This window comes from Symphalangus syndactylus, chromosome 10 (genome assembly GCF_028878055.3).
Source record: "Symphalangus syndactylus isolate Jambi chromosome 10, NHGRI_mSymSyn1-v2.1_pri, whole genome shotgun sequence".
In the NCBI taxonomy this organism is placed as follows: Eukaryota; Metazoa; Chordata; class Mammalia; order Primates; family Hylobatidae; genus Symphalangus; species Symphalangus syndactylus.
Genome location: NC_072432.2, coordinates 68393921 through 68416794, shown reverse-complemented (window position 1 = coordinate 68416794; position 22874 = coordinate 68393921). Strand labels below are relative to the sequence as shown.

The window sequence follows — 22874 nt, the reverse complement described above, 5'->3', positions numbered from 1 at the left end:
GGATCACGAGGTCAGGAGATCGAGACCATCCTGGCTAACACTGTGAAACCCTGTCTCCACCAAAAATACAAAAAATTAGCTGGGCGTGGTGGCGGCCGCCTGTAGTCCCAGCTACTCGGAAGGCTGAGGCAGGAGAATGGCATGAACCTGGGAGGTGGAGCTTGCAGTGAGCAGAGATCGTGCCACTGCACTCCAGCCTGGGAGACAAAGTGAGACTCCGTCTCGAAAAAAAAAAAAGAAAAAGAAAGTAAAAGAAAATAAGGAAGGAAATCAGGAAATCATAGCTATAGTTATGCCCCCTATTTATATATTATTTCATTCTTTCTTCTAGAGTCTTCAAAGATCATGCACCATTTTTATTATGTACTAATGTCCTACTAAATGGAAAATCAATCACAAAAATAATTTGAAATGCATGTTTATTTTTAATACAACTTTAATAAGATGAATAATCTGTGTTACTACATCATTCCCATAGGTTATAGTTGTGCATGATATTTATAAAAAATAGAAAAGAAGAAGAGGAAGCAAAAGAAAAAGAAAACAAAATTTAAGAGATGATAGTAGGAAAAAAAAAGTTTCTTATTTCTCATATATATGTACAGCTCAATAAACATGTTACCTGGGCCAGGCATGGTGGCTCACGCCTGTAATCCCAGTATTTCGGGAGGCTGGTGTGGGGAGATCACTTGAGCTCAAGGGTTTCAGACCAGCCTGGACACTATAGCAAGCCCCTGTCTATATAAAACATAAAAATAAGATTAGTTGATCATGGTGGTGTGTGCCTGTTGTTGCAGCTACTTGGGAGGCTTGAGCCCAGGAATTCAAGGCCAGCCTGGACAATATAGTAAGACCTCATCTCTACAAAAAAAAACATAAAAAAAATTAGCCAAGCATGGTTGCACATGGTTGTAGTCCTAGCTACTTGGGAGGCTGAGGTGGGAGGATCACTTGAGTCAAGGAGGTCAAGGCTGCAATCAGCCATGACTGTGACACTGTCCTCCAGCCTAGGCAACAGAGTGAGACTCTGTCTCAAAAAAAAAAAATGTTAAACAAAAATTTAAAAAGAAAATGTCAACATAATCCATGATTATGTCTTTTCTAGCAATCTAAAATAAGAAAAAGTGGAGAATAATGAAAAGAAATCTTTAATATCAGATATGTTAAGTAAAGAAAGCCCTTCTTAGATCTCAGTTCGAATCTTCAGTGTAGATTCCTTCATTTGCTGCTCATAATGTTTATCAAATTTTTCATTCAGGGCTACTGTAAAGTGATTTTTCCAGTCTCCTATAATTCCTGTAACAAAAAAGAAAGTGCAATAAATATTAAGTCTTCAAAAAAGAATCATTAGGTTTGCTAATTTCATCACTTTCATTAACACCTAATCAAATATTATACTTGTAATTCTCAATTTTAGGAATCAAATGTATCCCATTAATGATATACTTTTTTGGGCTTACAAAGATGGATTTGTCCTAATTGGTTTAAAAAACAACACATTTAATTCTCTGATTCTTTCTTCTTAGGCCATTTACTTTATGTTTCTTCTCAAGTTTCATCTCAGTTGTTGGGGCTCCCAGGATAAGATCCATGTTTTACCCACTCTCAAGGTGTTAAATATCATCTTAATGCTGATAGCACTAAAATCCAGACTTATGCTTTATATACAACTGCCTACATGACTTTGCCACCTGAAAAATGTCCAAATTTTCAAATTCAATTAGTTCAAAAATAAATTCATTTTATTCCTTAGCATATTGTGTTTTCTCCATTTACATTTTAATGACCTGTGTAGTGTCAACACCAGATATCGACACATAAGCCTGGACGTTATTCTCTTAACCACACATCTAATTCATTATTTATATTCAGGCTTTCTTTATATCTACTGCCTCTTAAACACTTCTGCTACTGCCTCTTAAACACTTCTGCTACTGCCATCGGAGAGTGTTTCTCATCTGGGTAATTACAATAGTCCAGCAGGCTTTTCCTGTTTTGCTTTCCAACATACTTCCAACACTCACCTTGCAGAAGGAATTCATCTTCTCTTTTTTTTTTCTTCTTTTTTTTTTTTTTTTGAGACAGAGTCTCGCTCTGTGGCCCAGGCTGGAGTTCAGTGCAGCTATCTTGGCTCACTGCAAGCTCCACCTCCCAGGGTCACACCATTCTCCTGCCTCAACCTCCCGAGTAGCTGGGACTACAGGTGCCCACCACCACACCCGGCTAATTTTTTGTATTTTTAGTAGAGACGGGGTTTCACCGTGTTAGCCAGGATGGTCTCGATCTCCTGACCTCATGATCCGCCCATCTTGGCCTCCCAAAGTGCTGAGATTACAGGTGTGAGCCACCAAGCCCGGCCCACCTTCTTTTTTAAACTATTCAAGAGTTCACTTGCCCTCTTGCTCAAGGAGCTCTAAACTTTCCTACCGAAATAACCCAAAAACCAGAAGACAGAAAATGTGTGTCCTAAAAAAATCAGATAGGTTCTGAGGGTACAGCAGCAAGTCACCGTTTGCAAGTAAGACAACTGTTTTAAGTCCTCTGTAATATTTATATGTGGAATTTTGAAAAAGGAAACATATAATCAAAAGAGTACATAATTAAAATATAGTTTGAGAACTGAATCTCTTTTCAGTGGATCCCTGTTCTCTTTTGTTTTTTTCCCCAGTGCCAGATTTGTTATTTTACAAATTCCCTGACTCTCTCACTGACAGTATGGTTCAAAGAGCAAGATTTGATTCTATTCTGTTTGTTTCTGCTTCCTCACATATAAATAGACTGGTGTCCCAGTGCTCTGAATATCTGAATATCTTCCATGCCTTTAAATTTGTTAACTGGCTATATCTCATCAAGCTGTGTCTCCCCCCAAATAGAATTTTTTTCTTCTTATATGTTGATATTTTTTGCTAAACAGAGCTATATTTGAATTTCTATTTTTTGCCATTTACGCTTGAAAGGTGTTTGCTACTTGTTAAAAAAAAAGTTGACGAACTATTCTAAACTTATTTCTTCAACTCAAAAAGAGAGAGGAATAAAATCTTTCTGCGGAATTTCTGGTTAGAACTTAAAGGAACTATATGATATATGTTGTAACACTGAGGCACATAGGCTTGGTAAATTACAGCTAGTAGGGTGTGATTTTATTTCCAATGCTGAGATTGAGGTGTCTGCTAGTTATTTTAACATAATATGATGCATATACTAAATAATCAACAGGTAATTGCAATATAATAGAAGTGTAACTTAAAGAGTGTATTTAAATATGAGAGACTGATGAAGAAAACTTAAGCTGGGTTCATAGGCATTAAAATACCTACTAGATTTTTGCCTATAACCAGGTCACCTTGTGACTTCCTGTAGTATCGAGGCAAACCACATTTTTCTCACCCTTTCTCATGAAGGGCGACACTTTCTGGTTCATAATTTCGTCTGGCAGTGTTGTGTAATTTGTAGATGGATTGTTCTTCATCTCCTGGAACGAAGTATGATGTATAATCTTGTCCACAAGCTCCTCTGATGGCTTCCTCTCCAGGAAATGTATCAATTTTATCACCTCTTTTCTGATATCCTAGGGAGAGAAAATGTTTTGAGAACTAAATTGCTAAAATTGCTAAAACTGAATAAATCACTATCTAAACGAAAGAGAAAAAACAAACCTTTCTCTCTTCTCCTACTGATATTAGAATTAGATTTCTAATGAGAAAAAAAAAACACTTTTGGGGGAATTTTATAAAAGCTGTTTTAGGTATAATTTTCCTCATCCATAAAATGTTTATAAAAGATACTTTAAGATTATTCAAAAAACTAAATGAGATGTTTGTGAATGCTTATTGTAGTCCTTGATGCATAAACACACTTAATAGATGTTATCTATGAAAACAAACATCATACTCAAAACCTAAAGTCCCCTGTGAAAAATCAAGTTTGGGGGATAAAAATATACAGGCAATTTTCATTTTTCTCCTAATTTATTGGTGTAATTAGTGAGAAACAAAGAAACAAGAAAGATTAAGAAAAGGTGTAAAAGGTCAAATACTCACAATGCAACATCAGTTCTCTATACACCATAGCTACAAACATCCCCATATCTGTGCCACTACTATAATATACCCCATTATTCAGCTATATCACTCAGTGCAACTATTTGCAATACTAACCCCAACGTGTATTCAAGTGCACATTCCTCTCTATGCCAATCAAATGCTGTTTCTAAATTCTCTGCTCAATAAATTGTAGTTTGCCTTTTCGATTTCAGCTTATCTGCCAATTTATTTGGGATAATATCCTTGGCTATTCTAATTTTGGGTAGATGACCCTGTTTTGCTCCCATAATTGTTTAAATAAATCTAATTTGCCACATGTATATTTTTGTAATGTTTTATTTACTTGTCTATCTTACTCAAAAGAGAAGTGGGGATTGTTAATAATTACAAAAATAGAGCTAGATAGAATGATTTAGTATTTGATAGCATATCATGGTGACTACAGTCGACAATAATTTATTGTACATTTTAAAATAATTAAAAACTATCATTGGAATGTTTGTAACACGAAGAAATGATAAATGCTTTAGGCGATGAATACCTCATTTACCCTGATGTGATTATTACAGATGGTGGCCTATATAAAAATATGTCATGTACCCCATAAATATACACACCTACTATGTACCCATAAAAATTAAAAATTAAAATTAAAAAAAGATGATGTTTCAAGACGCAAGAAAAAAGATTATGTGTATATATGGGTGTAAAATAGGCATCTCACATGTATGTGTATATATATAATATATACACAAAATTTTATTTTATATGTACAGATATGTGTGTATATATATATAGTGATAATGTCTTGTTTTCTTTCTACTGGTTACATTGTAGAAACAAATAAAAATTAATTTGTATATTCTTAGCCTTATTAATTCAAATATAGAGGAAACCTAAACATGGCTATTATTGGCCAAAATCGGGAGTAAGTAGACATGGACAGTTTGAAGTGGAGGAAGACAGTTGGAGTAACTAATTTTGTTTGTGTACTTCAAATTCACTGTCATTCATAGTCTAATTACAGAACACAGTATTGGATAATATAATAAACTGTAGATCATGACTGCTTTTCTTATTCAAATTTGATCTAGTGTTAAATTCTATAAATACCTAATTTAATTTATAAAATATTATTTGTGATTTTATTTTAAATAATTGTTCACCAAAAACAACTCTAAAATTACTGAAATACCATAAAGGATTTTAATGTTTATTCAAATATATGAATAAGACATGGATATCCATTGCTTTTTTGGTGATAGCAAAGGATAAGAAAATAGAGGAAATTTCTCACCTCTTAATAAAGAAACTGATTATGTTTACTATGTTTTAAAAATTATGAGCTATATGTATATATCTCATTTAAGGAGGAAAACTATATGCAGCACCTATTACCTACTACTTAACTTATGGAATAGAACATTCACAGTTTTCTTAGTTTTTTTTTTTTCTTTTGAGTTCCGTTCACCTCTCTTCCCATCCTACAAAAACAAAACAATCAAAAAAAAAAAAAAAAAAAAGGAAAAAAAGAAGAAAGAAAGAAAAGAAAAGGAAAAAAACTGCTAATTTCAAATTATTATCTGCTCTACTTTATAGTTTTCAAACTTAGGTATGAATCTCTGGACAACGTATAGTTTGATTTTACCTAACTGATGTGTGTTTTTAAAGTGTATTTCCTTTCATTATAGTATAATATCTAATTGTAATACAATAAAATACATTATATATGGATTCTTTGGTATATGTGTATCTGGGTTGTTTTCAATTTTTGCAGTTATTAAGAATGCTACTATGAAAATTATTGAATTTCTAACCTAATGTACACAAGCCAGAGTTTTTCTAGAGTATATGTCTAAGAGTAGAATTTCAGGGTCTTGAATTATGTGCATGTTTGCCTTTGCTAGATAATGACAAGTTGTTTCCAGTGTTTGTGTCTTTCTACACTATGATCAACAGTGTGTTACTTTTCACTGATTCACATTCTAATATTTGTTATTGTCAGATATTTAAATTGTTATCTGTGTAGTGGGTATAAAACAGGTATCTCATAGTGATTTTTATTTTGAATTACACTAACAATAAAGCTGAGGAAAAATTAGATTATGAGAAAATTTTAAGGCCATAAAAATTTTGTGTATTGATATTTTAGCATTCTCTTTACACTCTTCTTCTGGAAGTTTGAGTTGATATATGTGAGACATTATCACTATATCTTATATACCAAAAACATTTTTATTTTTTAAATGCTAATACTTAGTAAGAACCATTACTTTTCATCAAATAGCCTATTCATCTCACTGTGCTACATTCTATAGAATTTCCTTAGCTCCATCTTTTACTTCAATAATTCACTATGTAGCCATGTCTAATCTATTATTGAACCCATCTCTTAATTTTTCATATTTATTTTTTAATTATTTTTAGAAATTCTATTTGGCTATTTTTTTCAAATCTGCTGTCAATTTTAATAGCTTTTGTTTCTTTGTATTTTTAAAAATTTCATCTTTTATTTATTTAAACATATTAAGCATGGTTATTTTATAGGACCCATCTAACAATTGCAACATCTCCACATTTGAAGACCAGTTAATTGCTTGCCCATGTTGATTCCTTGTGTGTGAATGTGTGTGTCTGTGTGTGTGTGTCTGTGTGCGTGTGTTATTGTTTCATGAAGTCAAGTTCTTTCAAATTTTTTCTTTGAAATTTTTGAGACTTCTGGTTTAAAATGTATTTATTTTCAGAATATTTTTATTTGCTAGCTTCAAATCTATGCTAAAGTATCTGTGTTTGGTCCTTTCCTTTTAAAAATTTATGAGATGGCTGTCATCATTTATTTAAAGGAATATTTTTGTATCCAGAGTATTTTAACATCTTAGAAATTACCAAGTTGCTTATGTGTTCCCAGTTCCTTACCTCTTTCAGGTCTTCATAGAAAAGAAATAGTACACGTGGACTCTTTCCCTTTTCCCACCAAGACTTTACATGTTTATACCAGGAACCGTAAGGAACTAAAATTAGAGAGAAAAACAGTGTAAAAATGGTATCATCTCTAAAACTGCTTGAAAACTAGTGTTCAAGCAATAATAGCAACAAATAAATAGATGATCATGAAATTAGAATAGATCAGCTGTATATCTTAAGCAAAGTTCTCTGTAGCAAGAGAGGCAAAGTGTGTTAGATAATCTATGTATGTCAAAATAGTGTGAATTTCATCATATAACATAGTTTATGACAGAAAAACAGGAAAGTTCTCTCATCAATTTGATTTAAAGCTTATGAGAAAATTGTTGAAACTGGTGTGTTTGTGTGTGTGTGTGTGTGTGTGTGTATGTGTGTATGTAAAATCAAATTGTTAGTGGAGGGAGTTGACCTAGTGAAACTATCAGTGGTCTGATAATCAGAAGAATATAGTTCCGGTCTCAAATTTACCATTTACAAACTAGATTTGGCAACTAAAACTAGTAACTATATGAGTATTTATTACACTATTAGTTTACATGGGAAGGAGTGTTCTCCTAGGTATCCTTAGTGTCATTCTCACTCCAGGAAATTAGATTTTAGAAATGATGTAATATAACCAAATGCTGTCTCTTCCTTTTTCTTTCTCTTCCCTCACTCATACTACAAATGTTTCATAAAATATAAAGCTGACAAAATAATATAATGTTGTGTGAGTCAAAAGGTTCTGCTTTGCCTGAAGTCATTGTATACCTCCTCTGTTCTTCGACTCCATTAGGGAATTTTTCTTTACGGAAAATGTTATACAGTGAAATTTATATCACTATAAATTTATATCACTATAAATCTTATTTCTCCCTTTGTAGTGATACAAAATTATATTTCTCTGCCCTACAGTGGAGGTCTTGACAATAATAGCAATAATAGCAACAAATAAATATAAATAGATGATCATGAAATTAGAATAGATCAGCTGTATATCTTAAGCAAAGTTCTCTGTAGCAAGAGAGGCAAAGTGTGTTAGATAATCTATGTATGTCAAAATAGTGTGAATTTCATCATATAACATAGTTACTCATTATGCTTTAGCAAAAATTTTCCCAAAACGTAGCAACAAACACAAAGCACATATACCCTACTTGTCTTGAGTCAATATTATCATCAGTGGATATGAAAACACATTATTATTTTTCTTTATAATTGTTACTACATGATCAGAATGGCCTTCTTTAGTGAATACTAGACTATCCTGCACCCTTTCTTCCTCAAATCTAAACACTTTAGTCAAAGTGTTTAATAAAAATGAAAAATTTTCCAGAATATCTGCTCAAGTAACTCTCAACAAATTTGAGAAATCTGGTTAAAATATTCAGATTGCACTCTAGGTAGAATGAGGAAGAGTTTTGTAGATAGTTAAACTTCTTTGCGAAATCCATATTCATATAGAACCTGGCAATTTTATTGGAAATAAGTGAACATTCTCTCTTCTCTAATCTCTCCCCAACCCATTGTTCAATAGAGTTGTAATAATTAGGTGTAAAACATTGTTTTCTACTAAAAAGAGACAAGGCAGAAAATCAGACACTGAGTCTCAATCTTGGAGAGTAAAATTACTACCCCCAGCCCCCAGACATACTTCTATATATTTATTTTTAGGTGTTGGACCAGAGTGCTCAGATTCTGCAATTTGCCATCTACATCTGGACACAGTATGCTTGCTCTAAACCTCCAGGCGCCTTTAGAATTTCTGTGTTTTAACTATGAATCAGGGAAGAAAGCATACCAGAACAGATAAAAACTTTTACTTGGAGATGGCATTTGTCTTATATCACCTTGAGGAAAATTAAGTGTAAAGAAGCTGCTCCTACCCTCTCCTTGCATGAATTTCTCCACAAACTCTGGAAAGGATCCAGGATTTGGATGACCAGCCACCATTAGAAAGAAATAATAAAAGGAAACAGCCACATCCTTTGCATTCCGGCAAACATAGATTACCTAAGAGGATGAAATTGTATATTAAACCACTTAACATTTTTTTCAAACAGTCTCATCAAGATTTTTTAAAAAAGGATTTATGTTTTCAAATATAAACATAATACATATTAATTTTACAAAATACATAAAACATGTACAATTATTTATAAAGACGTCTTCAATAACCTGAGGTGACTGTGGTTTTTGTAGTGTTGTTCTATTTGTTCTCACTACAAACAGAATAACATTATTATGCCATTTTCACACATAATACCTCATTTGAGTATTGTAAATTTTATCAGTATAAATTAAGTCAGTTACATTATTTATTAGTCTCAATGTATTAGTGAAGAGATTAAGCTGAAATTTAGTAGTAATATAGCATTGAGAGTAAATCAATGAGAGTAAACCATTTGGCATATCATTCAGTCAACTATACAGTGCTCTGGTCTTTATACTACACCATCACTCTACATAATTAAAAAAATAGTTCTGAGGTCTCTTCACTTTCAATATTACAGGAAAAAAAACATGTTTATGAGGTTCTGTTTAGATGCACATTGATCTCATTGAAAATATAATCTCTGCCAACACCTTGTTAGTTTCCATTTTACATGCAGAAGAAATACCAGTTAATTAGTTTTCAGAAAACTGTGGTTTTAGTTTCTAGTTTTGGCACGAAGAATAAACAGTACCAGTAATTTTTGACCTAAATGTTTTCTTTACTAAACAAATGATTTGTGTTAGATCATCTGTGGCCACTCTAGGTCTGATACTCAATGTTACACGAAAAGATCTGTGAAAGTAAAGTCCAGTATCCTTATGGGCTTCTACTTAGGCCCTCAGGCACCTAAGCAATGTAATGAAAGGATGCTGTTGAGTATCCACTGTTTATAGAATACGACTAAAGCTACTAAATTGTCTTACTGATGACATTTTCTAACAATTTTGTAGAAATCTAGCTTTTTCTTAGATGTATAGCTCTCATTTTATAGCCCTCTTGTAAAAGCCTCTAAAAACTGCAGAATAAAAGTGAACATTTTTCATATAAAATCCATCATCAGCCATATTGAACTTTTCCAATCTTACTTATAACTCTTCCTAGTTCTTTTCATCTGTTAGCTGAATGGAACCCTTTGCCACTGTATGCATTAATTTACTTCAGAATTTTCACCCCTTGTCTTCTTTGTTCTAGTCTCTCTTTCTTGAATGTTTTTTGTTTCTCAAAATGCTATCCATATTTTATAGCTTGCCTTCAGGTCCTCCATGAGGCTTCTTATTTTCCCAGATAGAAAAAAAGAGTGACCTCTCTTTCCCTAAACTTCTATTAGTTTATATTCTTTATTTTGGCAGATCTTATTCAATATCCCAAAGTTTTTACTGTACATGCTCATTTTTCTGTCCTCAAGAGAAATCTAGCTCTTTCCTGAAGATATGACTTGCACTGCAACTCTCTTGAGTCAAAGTTACCAGTTTCTCAATGATTCACTTGTGATTGTAATCTATCTTAAAAATTCTGCATTTTAAAGACCCCTATTCTTTTTGTTGCCATTGCTTTTGGTGTTTTAGACATGAAGTCCTTGCAAAGCCAAAATTGACAAATGGGATCTAATTAAACTAAAGAGCTTCTGCACAGAAAAAGAAACTACCATCAGAGTGAACAGGCAACCTACAGAATGGGAGAAAATTTTTGCAATCTACCCATCTGACAAAGGGCTAATATCCAGAATCTACAAAAAACTCAAACAAATTTACAAGAAAAAAACAAACAACCCCATCAGAAAGTGGGCGAAGGATATGAACAGACACTTCTCAAGAGAAGACATTTATGCAGCCAAAAGGCACATGAAAAAATGCTCAGCATCACTGGGCATCAGAGAAATCCAAATCAAAACTGCAATGAGATACCATCTCACACCAGTTACAATGGCGATCATTAAAAAGTCAGGAAACAAGAGGTGCTGGAGAGGATGTGGAGAAATAGGAACTCTTTTACACTGTTGGTGGGACTGTAAACTAGTTCAACCATTGCAGAAGTCAGTGTGGCGATTCCTCAGGGATCTAGAACTAGAAATATCATTTGACCCAGCCATCCCATTACTGGGTATATACCCAAAGGGTTATAAACCATGCTGCTGTAAAGACACATGCACACGTATGTTTATTGCGTCACTATTCACAATAGCAAAGACTTGGAACCAACCCAAATGTCCATCAATGATAGACTGGATTAAGAAAATGTGGCACATATACACCATGGAATACTATGCAGCCATAAAAAAGAATGAGTTCATGTCCTTTGTAGGGACATGGATGAAACTGGAAACCATCATTCTCAGCAAACTATCTCAAGGACAAAAAACCAAACACCACATGTTCTCACTCATAGGTGGGAATTGAACAATGAGAACACTTGGACACAAGAAGGGGAACATCACACACCAGGGCCTGTTGTGGGGTGGGGGAGCGGGGAGGGATAGCATTAGGAGATATACCTAATGTAAATGACAAGTTAATAGGTGCAGCACACTAACATGGCACATGGATACGTATGTAACAAACCTGCACATTGTGCACATGTACCATAAAACTTGAAGTATAATAAAAAAAAGACCCTTATGCTATTCCTATGATACTTAACTAACTAATTTATACCTCTCCTATCTGATGCCATTTCTAAGCTTGTGGCCATTCCCTTGCTTTAACTGAAGATTTGAACACCTGCCTCATGGTTTCACTCTCCATTCAAATTCTTTTAACATTCTGTGTAATTTTATTGTTGGTATGTGTGATCTACTTGATTCTCTAAGTTCATGTAGTCATTGATCATTACTTCTGTTACTTCAGACTTTTGTAACCACTTTTGTAACCAAATATTGAATCTTGCCTTCACCATAAAGGTTTCACTTTTGAAGAATTATCCTGAGCCATAATCTTTTCTTCCAAGAAATCCCGCTTCTTCCTTCTTCCCCATCAGTTATTCTACATACCTCTCCTACAATCACACCAATGGCTCAAATCCATTGGCCTCAGTTATTTATATTATCTACTAGCCTGTTACTTTTTTTCACTTTCTTCTCTTTATCACTTATAGTTTCTACTCCATCATTCCAAATATCCGGTATCTAGTTGCATAAAGGATATTTACAAATATCCTCTATTTGTTTTATTTTTTTGTTGTTGTTGTTTCTCTGTAAATCACCCTGGAAATACTCCAAACATGAATCCCTCCAACTATCTCCTAGTCTTTGATAAACTCTCAAAAATAAGCAGCTTTGTGAAGGCTTGGACTATTATAAATGTATGTACTCCATTTGAGAAGTAAGGAGATAACAGCAAGTCCACCACTATCCTCCAAAGGAAAAAAGTGTCTTGGTCAAATCTCTTAAAAAATAATAATGACACATCTCCTGGAAAGTACATAACTGGTCTTTGTTAATGAGACAGCCCTTATGCATGGAATGACTTCAGCAGGACATATATGGTCTATCTAGGATTGCTAATGATAAAAACAAACTAACCTGGCAATCTTTGATTTTTGTCCGTAGATCTCCAGGAAATGTCAAATATGCCATGTAACAGATTACAAAATGGAAGTATTTAATGACTGGTATATATCCCCTTTTTGTTAGTGATGACTGCAAATAATACTATAAGATCTTGAAGAACAGCACTGGTGAGGGAAAGGTCTTGAAGAACAGAATTGGTGGTCTCAGACTTCATGTTTTCCCTGTATTTTGAGGTCACATATAATATTATTTTTAAAGAGCAAAACTGATAGTGTAAACCATCAGCTTAATATGTCTATTACTCCACATTACCATTAAAATGGCAGAGTCCAAACATCTTAACTTGACTTTCAGTATTTCTTATAATCCATTCCTAGCTAATCTCCCTTTACTTATTTAGCCAATATGTACACTTATTCTTCCAGCTAAACTAAACTGATTTCAGATGCCCCCTCAGATCATCCCTGAATTGTCATCACTCCTATACATCATTCAAATATCAGCTGATATGTTGCTCCTGGATGCCTTGCCTACCCCCAGTGTCTGAGTTAGAATTCTCTCTCTTACTTGACCTATGATACTTTTTATCTTGTCTGTTAACCTGTCCTTTTTCTCAAATGGACTATGTGTCCATGAAGACAAGCTTGCATGTGTCTTACTGTTATGTCCCTAACACATAATAGGCACTCAATACATAGTTATTATATGACAGTTATCTGACCTATCCTTTTTGTGGTTCATTTGTATGCCTAACAACACCAAGCACAGTATTTTGCAACGGGAGGAGATTCAATACAATTAGTAATAACAACAAATACAAAAGTAGCTACCATTTATTGTTTACAATATGCTAGGAATTATGTGAAGCACTTTATAAGCATTATCATGTAATCCTTATAACAATTCCATGAAAAAGATGTTGTTATTATCTTTCTTCCACAGATATAAAAACTTAGGCTTAGGGAGTCTAACTGGACTTTTTAGAACCACATCTGGCAAAAGACAGAGTTGGAATTAAAATATAGGCTCTCTGACAATGACTGTATTTATTCCACCTTTGTTAAATGTCTATAGATTCAATGAAAGAATAAATAAACAAGTGTGTATAACTGATGAGATCATTCTATCATTTCTTGGAGTTGGATGAAGTTTTGAAAACACTTGACTCTGGTTACCTTACAATTCTTTTCCCAAAATGAGGCAGGAAGAAGTTCAGGTGGCAAATGAGTCTTCACAATTCTAGGAGAATTCATCTCATCTAATTGTTTTACTCCTGATTTTTAAAAAAGTAAGGTTAGGCAACTTCAAAAATTATAACTATTTATGTGGATTTATATAGATATTTATAAAATAGAAGTAACTCTAAGATTCTATATTGTAATTAGATTGTATGTAACACGAAGTATAAATTCTTGAGGGAATGGACACTGCATTTTCTGTGGTGTAATTATTATGCATTGCATGCCTATATCAAAACATCTCATGTGCCCCATTAATATTTACATCTAATATATATTCACAAAAATTAAAAATTAAAAAAGATTCTATATTGTGTTCATAATAATACTTACCATGAAAGAAAGAAATATAGATAGAGAAAGTTACATAGAAAAATATAAAATGAAATAAAATTTCATCACCTGAGAGAACTCATTAATATTTTGGCAAGCAACCTTCTATACAAATCTACTTATATTCTCAAATTTATAGCCATCCCAATACCATGCACACAGATGAACATTTTGATAGCTTCTAATTGTCCTTTTCTCTCAAAATATTATATTTAAACTGCAATTTCAAGAAACTTCCAAAAAATTTTAATGATTTTATAGTGTTATTATACAACCTTTAACTATTCTTTTGTTGATTAGCATTTAGGTTGTTTCCAATTTTCCACAATATTAAAAGAATCTGTGGTAAATATACTTTTGCATATATCATTGAAAAATTTATGGGTATTTTTCTCAGTATTTAAAATATCATCTCATCTAGTCCACAGAGAAATAAATGTTTACATACTACTAAACTCTGCTGAAGGCATATAAGAATTGTCCTTATTCACTCTATTCCAGACACTTGCTGTACACATGCTATACTGCAAAGCCTGTCAAGATTTAAATTTAAATTTAAATTTAAATTTAAATTTATATGCTGTCTTATGTAGAAGACCTGATACTAATTGCCATTCTTGCTTATAATCTCGTTGCTTGTACTATATACATACACATCTTAGAATATGTGCAAATAGTTTTTAAAATCAACTTGAACGTTACCATTCACGAGGTTTTCTTTTCTGCATTCCAGGAAAGGTATTCGATTAAAAATTACGTCTTCTTTGCACTTTTCCACATCACCCTCTTTATAGATCATATACACAATCTCACTAACCCAGGTTGTACCTGTAAAAATTAAATAAACCTGAGTCTCCTGCTGACCATGTAGAGTTGATGACATTAGTGCTGGATTTATGGATGGAAAAAGTTGGAAGGTACCAATGCAATACTATTTAAAAGGTGTCTGAATAGCCACAGACTCAGGAAATATTTTGTATAATATTTTATGTTTAGGACACAAAAATAACCTCAAGAGATAAAGATAAATGTTATAGTAAAGCACACCTGAGACCTGTGTCCAAATTTGTTCGTGATGAATTACGACATTGTGCAAACTGATAACAGTTTTGGACTTCAATTTTTACATCTAAAAAGTAAGAAGACTTGAATAAGCATGCTTCCCATCAAAAACTCTACTGATGGTATATTATGTCTCACATTGGGTCCTAGGTCAGAAAACTTAGCAAAGGATAAATCTGGTTCCTGTCCTTAGGGAGCTAAAGGCCTTTTGAAGTCAGTGACATTGTTCAATAGCTACAATAAATTTTGTTTTTATTAAGATACTATTGTATAATATGGCACAGGGATTTAAATAACTGCCAAGAAGAAATCTATAACACAGTGTTCTGCTGCTACTGTTGTTGCTGCTGACATGATATTTTGACAAGAAATGCCTTTGAGAGGATGTGATCCTTCAGCTTAGCCTTAAGAATTAATGGCATAAATTCACCACTTGGGGGAGGTAAAAAAAAAGTTCTATCAGGCAGAAGCCCAGTCTCTCTTTTTAATCTAAAGTTGGTACTTAAGAATGGTATAGTGGTTAGGAAGATAATTGCAAATAGACTATAAGACCTAAATCAAAGGGTCTACCTGAAGAGAGGAGTTGGGGCTCAGGCAAGCAGATAGCAAGCCTTGTAGTTCATATTAAATAGTCCGAGTTATTTTTATAAAAATCATGGAAAGGTACTGACATATATTATATTAAGCAGAAAAGCAAGATTATCAGGATTGTGTTTTAGAAGAATTTCTCTAGTGCCAGAATAAACACAGTAGTGGAGGAGGGATCGATAGAAAGGGAGACAAGAGACCTGTTAAGAGGCCGACTGTGAGACCTATCTACCAGACTAAATGACCAAAACATTTTGACTGATTCCAAATGCCAGATGGATAAGCCAGAGGGATTGAAACTGGAATAGCTCACGGGTTTCCTCTTCAGATGACTGGTATTGTGCTGCCATTTATTCCAATAGGGAAGAAAATAAAGAAGCAGATTTAGGGTCAATATAACCACGGGCATACTTAGTGTGTTTGGCTTTATTTTTAAGTGGTAAATGGAACAACCAGATGAAGAAATATGAATTCGGACTAGTCTAATTTCTAAAAGTCTATAGTTGTAAAACTTCAGAACTATGCTTAAAACTGGAGTTTTGTAGATAGACTTAAAGAGCTGGTGAGCTGAAAGACAGTTTTAGAGTATCTGTAAAAAGTGGTGGTCATACTCCGTATATACAACAACATTAATGACATAAGGTAAACACTTGGTAGTTTTAAATTTTTATTATGGGATGAATACAGGTTCATTAGTATATATTATGTAAGTTTCTAACTGTGCTCAACAACATCCATTTGTCAATGTGCTATTCAAGTTATAGGTAAAAATAGTGGTCATGGAATAGAGCTACCTTTTCTATGTCCATATCAAAACTACCACATCTGTTCTTAATATAGAGAATGAGTGTGTACAACACGAACACCTTAATATTTACCATTTACAGTGTGTTTATTATGTTTAGGTGAAAAAAGAACAACAAAGAGATTTACCAGATTTAGGGTAGGTGGCAATGACAAGATCATCTGGTCTTGCCTGGAATGCTTCCACATTATCCCAATATTTGACAAACTCTTTATACATTAGAATCCCATGGACTTCTTCAAAGTTTTCATAATAGTCAAGTTCAGAATTCATTGTAGTACACTGAAAAAAAAAACTCTGCTTTATTCTTTGTACGTACTTAACAATATTTCACCATTAACAACTGTGTATATAACGGGACCCTCCGACATCTCTAGCACTTCTTAGTTGTTGCACATATGGGGCAAAAACATAGTAAAGTTGAGTATTAAATAGTTTTGGTATGTAGAGAGGTTTTAACTGTATTAGAAAGATGTCTAACACATAAAATGATAGGAAAGCACAAGTGATTATGAAGTAAAATGCTTAAAACTAAATAAAAATGTGGATATACTCAATTATATTTATTCTGTGATAAATAAAAACCACAGAGCCTTCAATTTCTTTCGAAATTGCTAGGGCATATAAAAAGACAAAGAGGTCCAGAATTACGATATTTTAGCAAATTATCCAATTATGTATATGTCAAATAACAATAAAGATCATTACATTTGATTATTATTGCCGGGTATCTAAGTCAGAGATTTTTGATTTCCCGAATATGTATCATTTTTAAAAAATAAACCAAATGCTTGGTGAATGTATTTAAAAGAAAAGAAGATGAAATTAATGACACTGTAATGGTTATATCAAAGAAATGGAATCTTGAGAGTATAAAGGATTCCTCTGTGACCTTTAAAATTACTTTTTTCCCCATTTGATCAATAAGGTAGTGGATACTCCCATTGAATGTCTTGGCTAAAAAATGATAAGGTTAAGCAAGATGGTTATCATTTCCTAATTCATCTCCTGATCCCATGACAATCTATTTCATGTTCAAGGGTATTAACAGAATTTTTAATTAGGCATACTTTCTTTCATTAGCTTTCAAATTCCTTTAGTATCTTGTTTTTTCAACTGCCAAACTTAGCTTATTTCAAGTTTCTGACATAGCTTCCCAACACATTTTGTCTTTCCTGACATTAGCCTTTCTAGATCGTCCTCCTGTTCATGTTTGCCCAAAAACCTGCCTGATAAGTTCTACACACACAAATTGCCCCAGCCCTTAGGACAATCTCAACTTTTAAAAAAACCTTCCTCTACATCATATCAGATGTAATGTCACCAAAATATGAGATTTCTATTTCCAAAATGCAAATCAGCCTTATCAATAAATCACTTGTTCCCCAAGCCTTCTCCTTAGTCTCAAAAAACAGATCTTTCACTAGAAGAAATGTGTATAAAATGCACCAAGACTTGTCCTGCCTATTGGTTTGCTTACTCATGTGAATTACTTTCTTGGTGTTCAGCCAAGTTTGTAAGAATTGGCTTATAGTCAGCTGGGAGTGGTAGATTTATCATTAAGTAGTTGGCTGACTTCCAGCTACCCCTTCATAGTCAATTTTGGTCTGAGAGGCAAAGTAGGTGGCATGTAATAAAATATATTTTCTCATTCTATTCCTTTTGGTAAATTGTCTTATATTACAATGTATGGATTTACTTCCTATGTGATCCCCATTTTCTCAAAAGATCTATTTCAATTAGAAATTGTCAATTTTGTATCCTGAGTATGTAGGTCAGTTGTTCAGAAATAAACATCAATAAAAATTGTTAAAAATATGATTTATAAATTCAATTAAACTCAGAAAGTGTTTTTCCTTCCCTCTCTCCTTCCTCTCTTTCTTCCTTCCTTTCTGCATACTCCCCTCCTGCATCTTCCAACCTGCCTTTTATCCAGCAAATACTCCCTGTGTGAATGCTTACCCTGTTCCTAGGCCGTGTAGTCAGTGCTAGAATACTATGGTGGATACAGATACATAGGGTTCTCATAGTCCCTACTCGCTTAGATTTACCTGTATGAGGGCAAAGTGACTTTTGTACATCTTTCTATCCCAGTCTCCAGCACTATGACACAAAGCAGATGTTCAGAAATATTTGTTAAGTTCAATTATTAGATCAAGGAGCTCTCTAGTTTCTACTAAGTAAGGATTCACAGATTCAAAAGGCAATATATGTCAATGACCTACATATTAATTATTTACCAAGGACTTTGGATTTCTGTCATATTTATCTGAAGTTTCTTACATGAAAGTAAAGCCCCTATTTGCAAGACCCCTTATCACAGGAACACAAATCTAAAAGTCAATCTCTATTCTACCTCCTTCTACCCTGCTTGCTTTATTTTCTCATTGGTAAAATGGAGAACATGTCCAGCATTCAGCACTTTTAAGATAGCAATGCTACTGTAATTTTACACTAAAGCAATATGCAACAAAATACTACATAAATGTAAAATATTATTTTTAACAACAAATTATTTTAAAAGGTTTTAAATGCTTTACATCATTAATTAAAGTATTAATGAAGACTTTTGTCTTTGTATATTTTATTTTTAACAGCTTTGTAGTATATAATTTGCATTCTATATTTTATATATCTAAAATCTAAGTATTGATATTAATAATAAAAATGTACAACCTGTTTAGTTGATCCTGTGAAAGAAATTGATCAAGTTTAGATCTCTTCAAATACAAAGGCAGATCTTAAGCTGCAAAAAAAGATGAGAACCACTTCTGCATTTGGAATGTTTCTGGTGAGTTTATATCCTGAATGCCAGAGAAGGAGGTGGAGATTAATTTGGGGGCTTGGTTTCATGAAGTTCATGATGCAATAATTAATGTAGATATAAATACATACCTGCAGCTGCAGTAACCACACAGAGTCATGTTCATTCATAGAGATGTAGAAATATCCTGTTGTTATTTTTTAAATTATTTGGCTCATATTCAAATTCCTAAGTCTGCCGTCAGGGGTTGGGGAAAAAGGAGGGAGAAAAGTTAAGGAAAAGATGAGAAAGAAGAGGCCTGGGAAGAGAGACTGGGAAGGTAGAATCCCTTATTCACTTACTGACAAATAATAACATGACTATGGTTAACTTCCAAAAGAATAAACTTATTGGAGTGAAGAAAGAGAAGTCAATAAGGAAAGAAATAAGACAGCAAGGACCCTCAATCAGACTTTGCTCAGTTTACTAAGACCTGCCAAAGAAGTCATTGGGTTGTATGCTAACATGTCAACTGGAAAACACCTATTTAAACTCTTTGCCTTTAACTCTTAAGCAGACCTGAAAAATTTAAAAAGCAGATGACAGCTAAAGGAAGAATGTAAACATCACTCACCTTTCGATTATCATTTTAGAAACCTGACTTCTCTCTGCTCCCAATCACAAAATAGCATACTGTGACTTTTTCAGGTAACGATAGCTACCAACACTACCAAACTTAGCTTATTTCAAGTTTCTGACACATCTTGGAATTTACACAAGAGAATTAGAAAAATAAATGGCCAAGGGTTTGTGGAATCCACAAATGCATTACCTTTCTTTTCATTTTTCTGCACCTACTCTGTCACTTAAGAAAATTATCCTTTGCTCCACCCCATCAACACCTCCAACCCTGTTATTTCTTATTTCTCTATTAATTACTGTTAGATTACATTTCCTTTGAGAGACTCACTCTTACAAGACTCTATGTTTCTCTTAGTGACTTTTAAACTTTGAACTTTCTCCTAACTAATATTTATTTTACTGTGTTGTAAATCAATGTTTGCTTGTCCAGAGTACTTTTTAAATTATAAATAGCTTAAAAATAGGGTCCTACTCTGTAATTAGCATTTTTTTCTGGCATCTAGTAGGCTAGGCGTTGAATATGTATTTACTGAATAAAAGTGGCTGATTTATTCAAGAAATATAAGAAGTTAAGGGGGCCATAGTTGTTATAGAAAGCAATATCTAGCCTTATGCAAAATAAGAGGTGTTAAGTGGTTTCTGAAAAATGGGGCTTTTCATAATAGAAAATCAAGGTAGAAAAGGAGTAACCAGGGACCCAAATTTTGATTTTCATTTTACTTTGTTCTATGCAGTCTGTCGTATTATTTGAGTTAAATAAAATGTGTGATAAAAAACACTTAATCATTAAATGTACAAATTTACTCATTCATATGCCTACTATGTACCTTTAAAAATTGAGTATATATATACAAATTTAATACAGAATATAATTTTTAACCTTGCAACACGGCTTCACTTTATTTTTTTAATGACAAGAATCTATGAAGTTTCTTTTATTGTTTAGCGAAAACATTTAGTCCAAAAAATCAAAAAATGAGCACAAGCTAATATAAACAGATTTAACCTCAATACATGTGTCTGTTTTTCACTTGTAAACAATTGGTTGCAGGGATGTCACAAGTGCTCCTAACTCATGTAATTCTGGCAACCACAGATGTTCAATACACATTTATTCTTAGAAAATTTTTCTAATGTTAAGAATTCACTTACTGATAAAAACAAAACAATAGGCAAGACGGCCCTGAAACCTCATTCTTCTCCATGAGTAATGGGTACAGACTGAGTTACAAAATGTTTGAGTCAATGTCAAAAAAAAAAAAAAAATGGATCTCAGATAAGGACCAGTTTTTTAATGTTTATCTTGACCCTCAGAATTTGGGCAGATATCTTGAAAATATCCTATCTATGACAAACCCACAGCCAATATCATGCTGAATGGGCAAAAACTGGAAGCATTCCCTCTGAAAACTGGCACAAGACAGGGACGCCCTCTCTCACTGCTCCTATTCAACATAGTGCTGGAAGTTCTGGCCAGAGCAATCAGGCAGGAGAAGGAAATAAAGGGTTTTCAATTAGGAAAAGAGGAAGTCAAATTGTCCCTGTTTGCAGATGACATGATTGTATACCTAGAAAACCCCATTGTCTCAGCCCAAAATCTCCCTAAGCTGATTAGCAACTTCAGCAAAGTCTCAGGATACAAAATCAATGTACAAAAATCACAAGCATTCTTATACACCAATCACAGATAAACAGAGAGCCAAATCATGAGTGAGCTCCCATTCACAATTGCTTCAAAGAGAATAAAATACCTAGGAATCCAACTTACAAGGGATGTGAAGGACCTCTTCAAGGAGAACTACAAACCACTGCTCAATGAAATAAAAGAGGATACAAACAAATGGAAGAACATTCCATGCTCATGGGTTGGAAGAATCAATATCGTGAAAATGGCCATACTGCCCAAGGTAATTTATAGATTCAATGCCATCCCCATCAAGCTACCAATGACTTTCTTCACAGAATTGGAAAAAACTACTTTAAAGTTCGTATGGAACCAAAAAAGAGCCCATATCGCCAAGTCAATCCTAAGCCAAAAGAACAAAGCTGGAGGCATCACGCTACCTGACTTCAAACTATACTACAAGGCTACAGTAACCAAAACAGCATGGTACTGGTACCACAACAGAGACACAGATCAATGGAACAGAACAGAGCCCTCAGAAATGATGCCGCATATCTACAACTATCTGATCTTTGACAAACCTGACAAAAACAAGAAATGGGGAAAGGATTCCCTATTTAATAAATGGTGCTGGGAAAACTGGCTAGCCATATGTAGAAAGCTGCAACTGGATCCCTTCCTTACACCTTATACAAAAATTAATTCAAGATGGATTAAAGACTTAAATGTCAGACCTAAAAGCATTAAAATCCTACAAGAAAACCTAGGCAATACCACTCAGGACATAGGCGTGGGCAAGGACTTCATGTCTAAAACACCAAAAGCAATGGCAACAAAAGCCAAAATTGACAAATGGGATCTAATTAAAGTAAAGAGCTTCTGCACAGCAAAAGAAACTACCATCAGAGTGAACAGGCAACCTACAGAATGGGAGAAAATTTTTGCAACCTACTCATCTGACAAAGGGCTAATATACAGAATCTACAATGAACTCAAACAAACTTACAAGAAAAAAACAAACAACCCCATCAAAAAGTGGGCAAAGGATATGAACAGACACTTCTCAAAAGAAGACATTTATGCAGCCAAAAAACACATGAAGAAATGCCCATCATCACTGGCCATCAGAGAAATGCAAATCAAAACCACAGTGAGATACCATCTCACACCAGTTAGAATGGCCATCATTAAAAATTCAGGAAACAACAGGTGCTGGAGAGGATGTGGAGAAATAGGGACACTTTTACACTGTTGGTGGGACTGTAAACTAGTTCAACCATTGTGGAAGTCAGTGTGGTAGTGTGGTGATTCCTCAGAGATCTAGAACTAGAAATACCATTTGACCCAGCCAT

The 22874-nt window shown here is 33.7% G+C and overlaps 1 protein-coding gene across 1 annotated transcript; it reads right to left on the bottom strand.

The window, feature by feature from the left end:
- Window positions 1–402: 402 nt before the first annotated feature.
- On the bottom strand, window positions 403–19286 carry SULT1E1 (sulfotransferase family 1E member 1). Its single transcript, XM_055296259.1, has 8 exons — window positions 19190–19286; window positions 16642–16795; window positions 14761–14886; window positions 13663–13760; window positions 8873–8999; window positions 6960–7054; window positions 3388–3568; window positions 403–1296 (listed from the first exon to the last, which is right to left on the bottom strand). The coding sequence occupies exons 2-8, from the start codon at window positions 16784–16786 to the stop codon at window positions 1184–1186; spliced, it is 885 nt and encodes a 294-aa protein (XP_055152234.1). The 5' UTR covers window positions 16787–16795; window positions 19190–19286; the 3' UTR covers window positions 403–1183.
- Between the last annotated feature and the right edge of the window lie 3588 nt (window positions 19287–22874).

What these genes read in the sequence shown, in the direction of transcription:
- SULT1E1 (XM_055296259.1), bottom strand. Translation starts at nt 16,786, where the DNA reads ATGAATTCTGAACTTGACTATTATGAAAACTTTGAAGAAGTCCATGGG. An exon ending in AAAAGAAAACCTCGTGAATG is followed by an intron (nt 13,761 to 14,760) that starts GTAACGTTCAAG and finishes TTTAAAAATCAG; the next exon opens with GAGTAAAACAATTAGATGAG. An exon ending in TTTGGGAAAAGAATTGTAAG is followed by an intron (nt 9,000 to 13,662) that starts GTAACCAGAGTC and finishes TCATCCTCTTAG; the next exon opens with GTAATCTATGTTTGCCGGAA.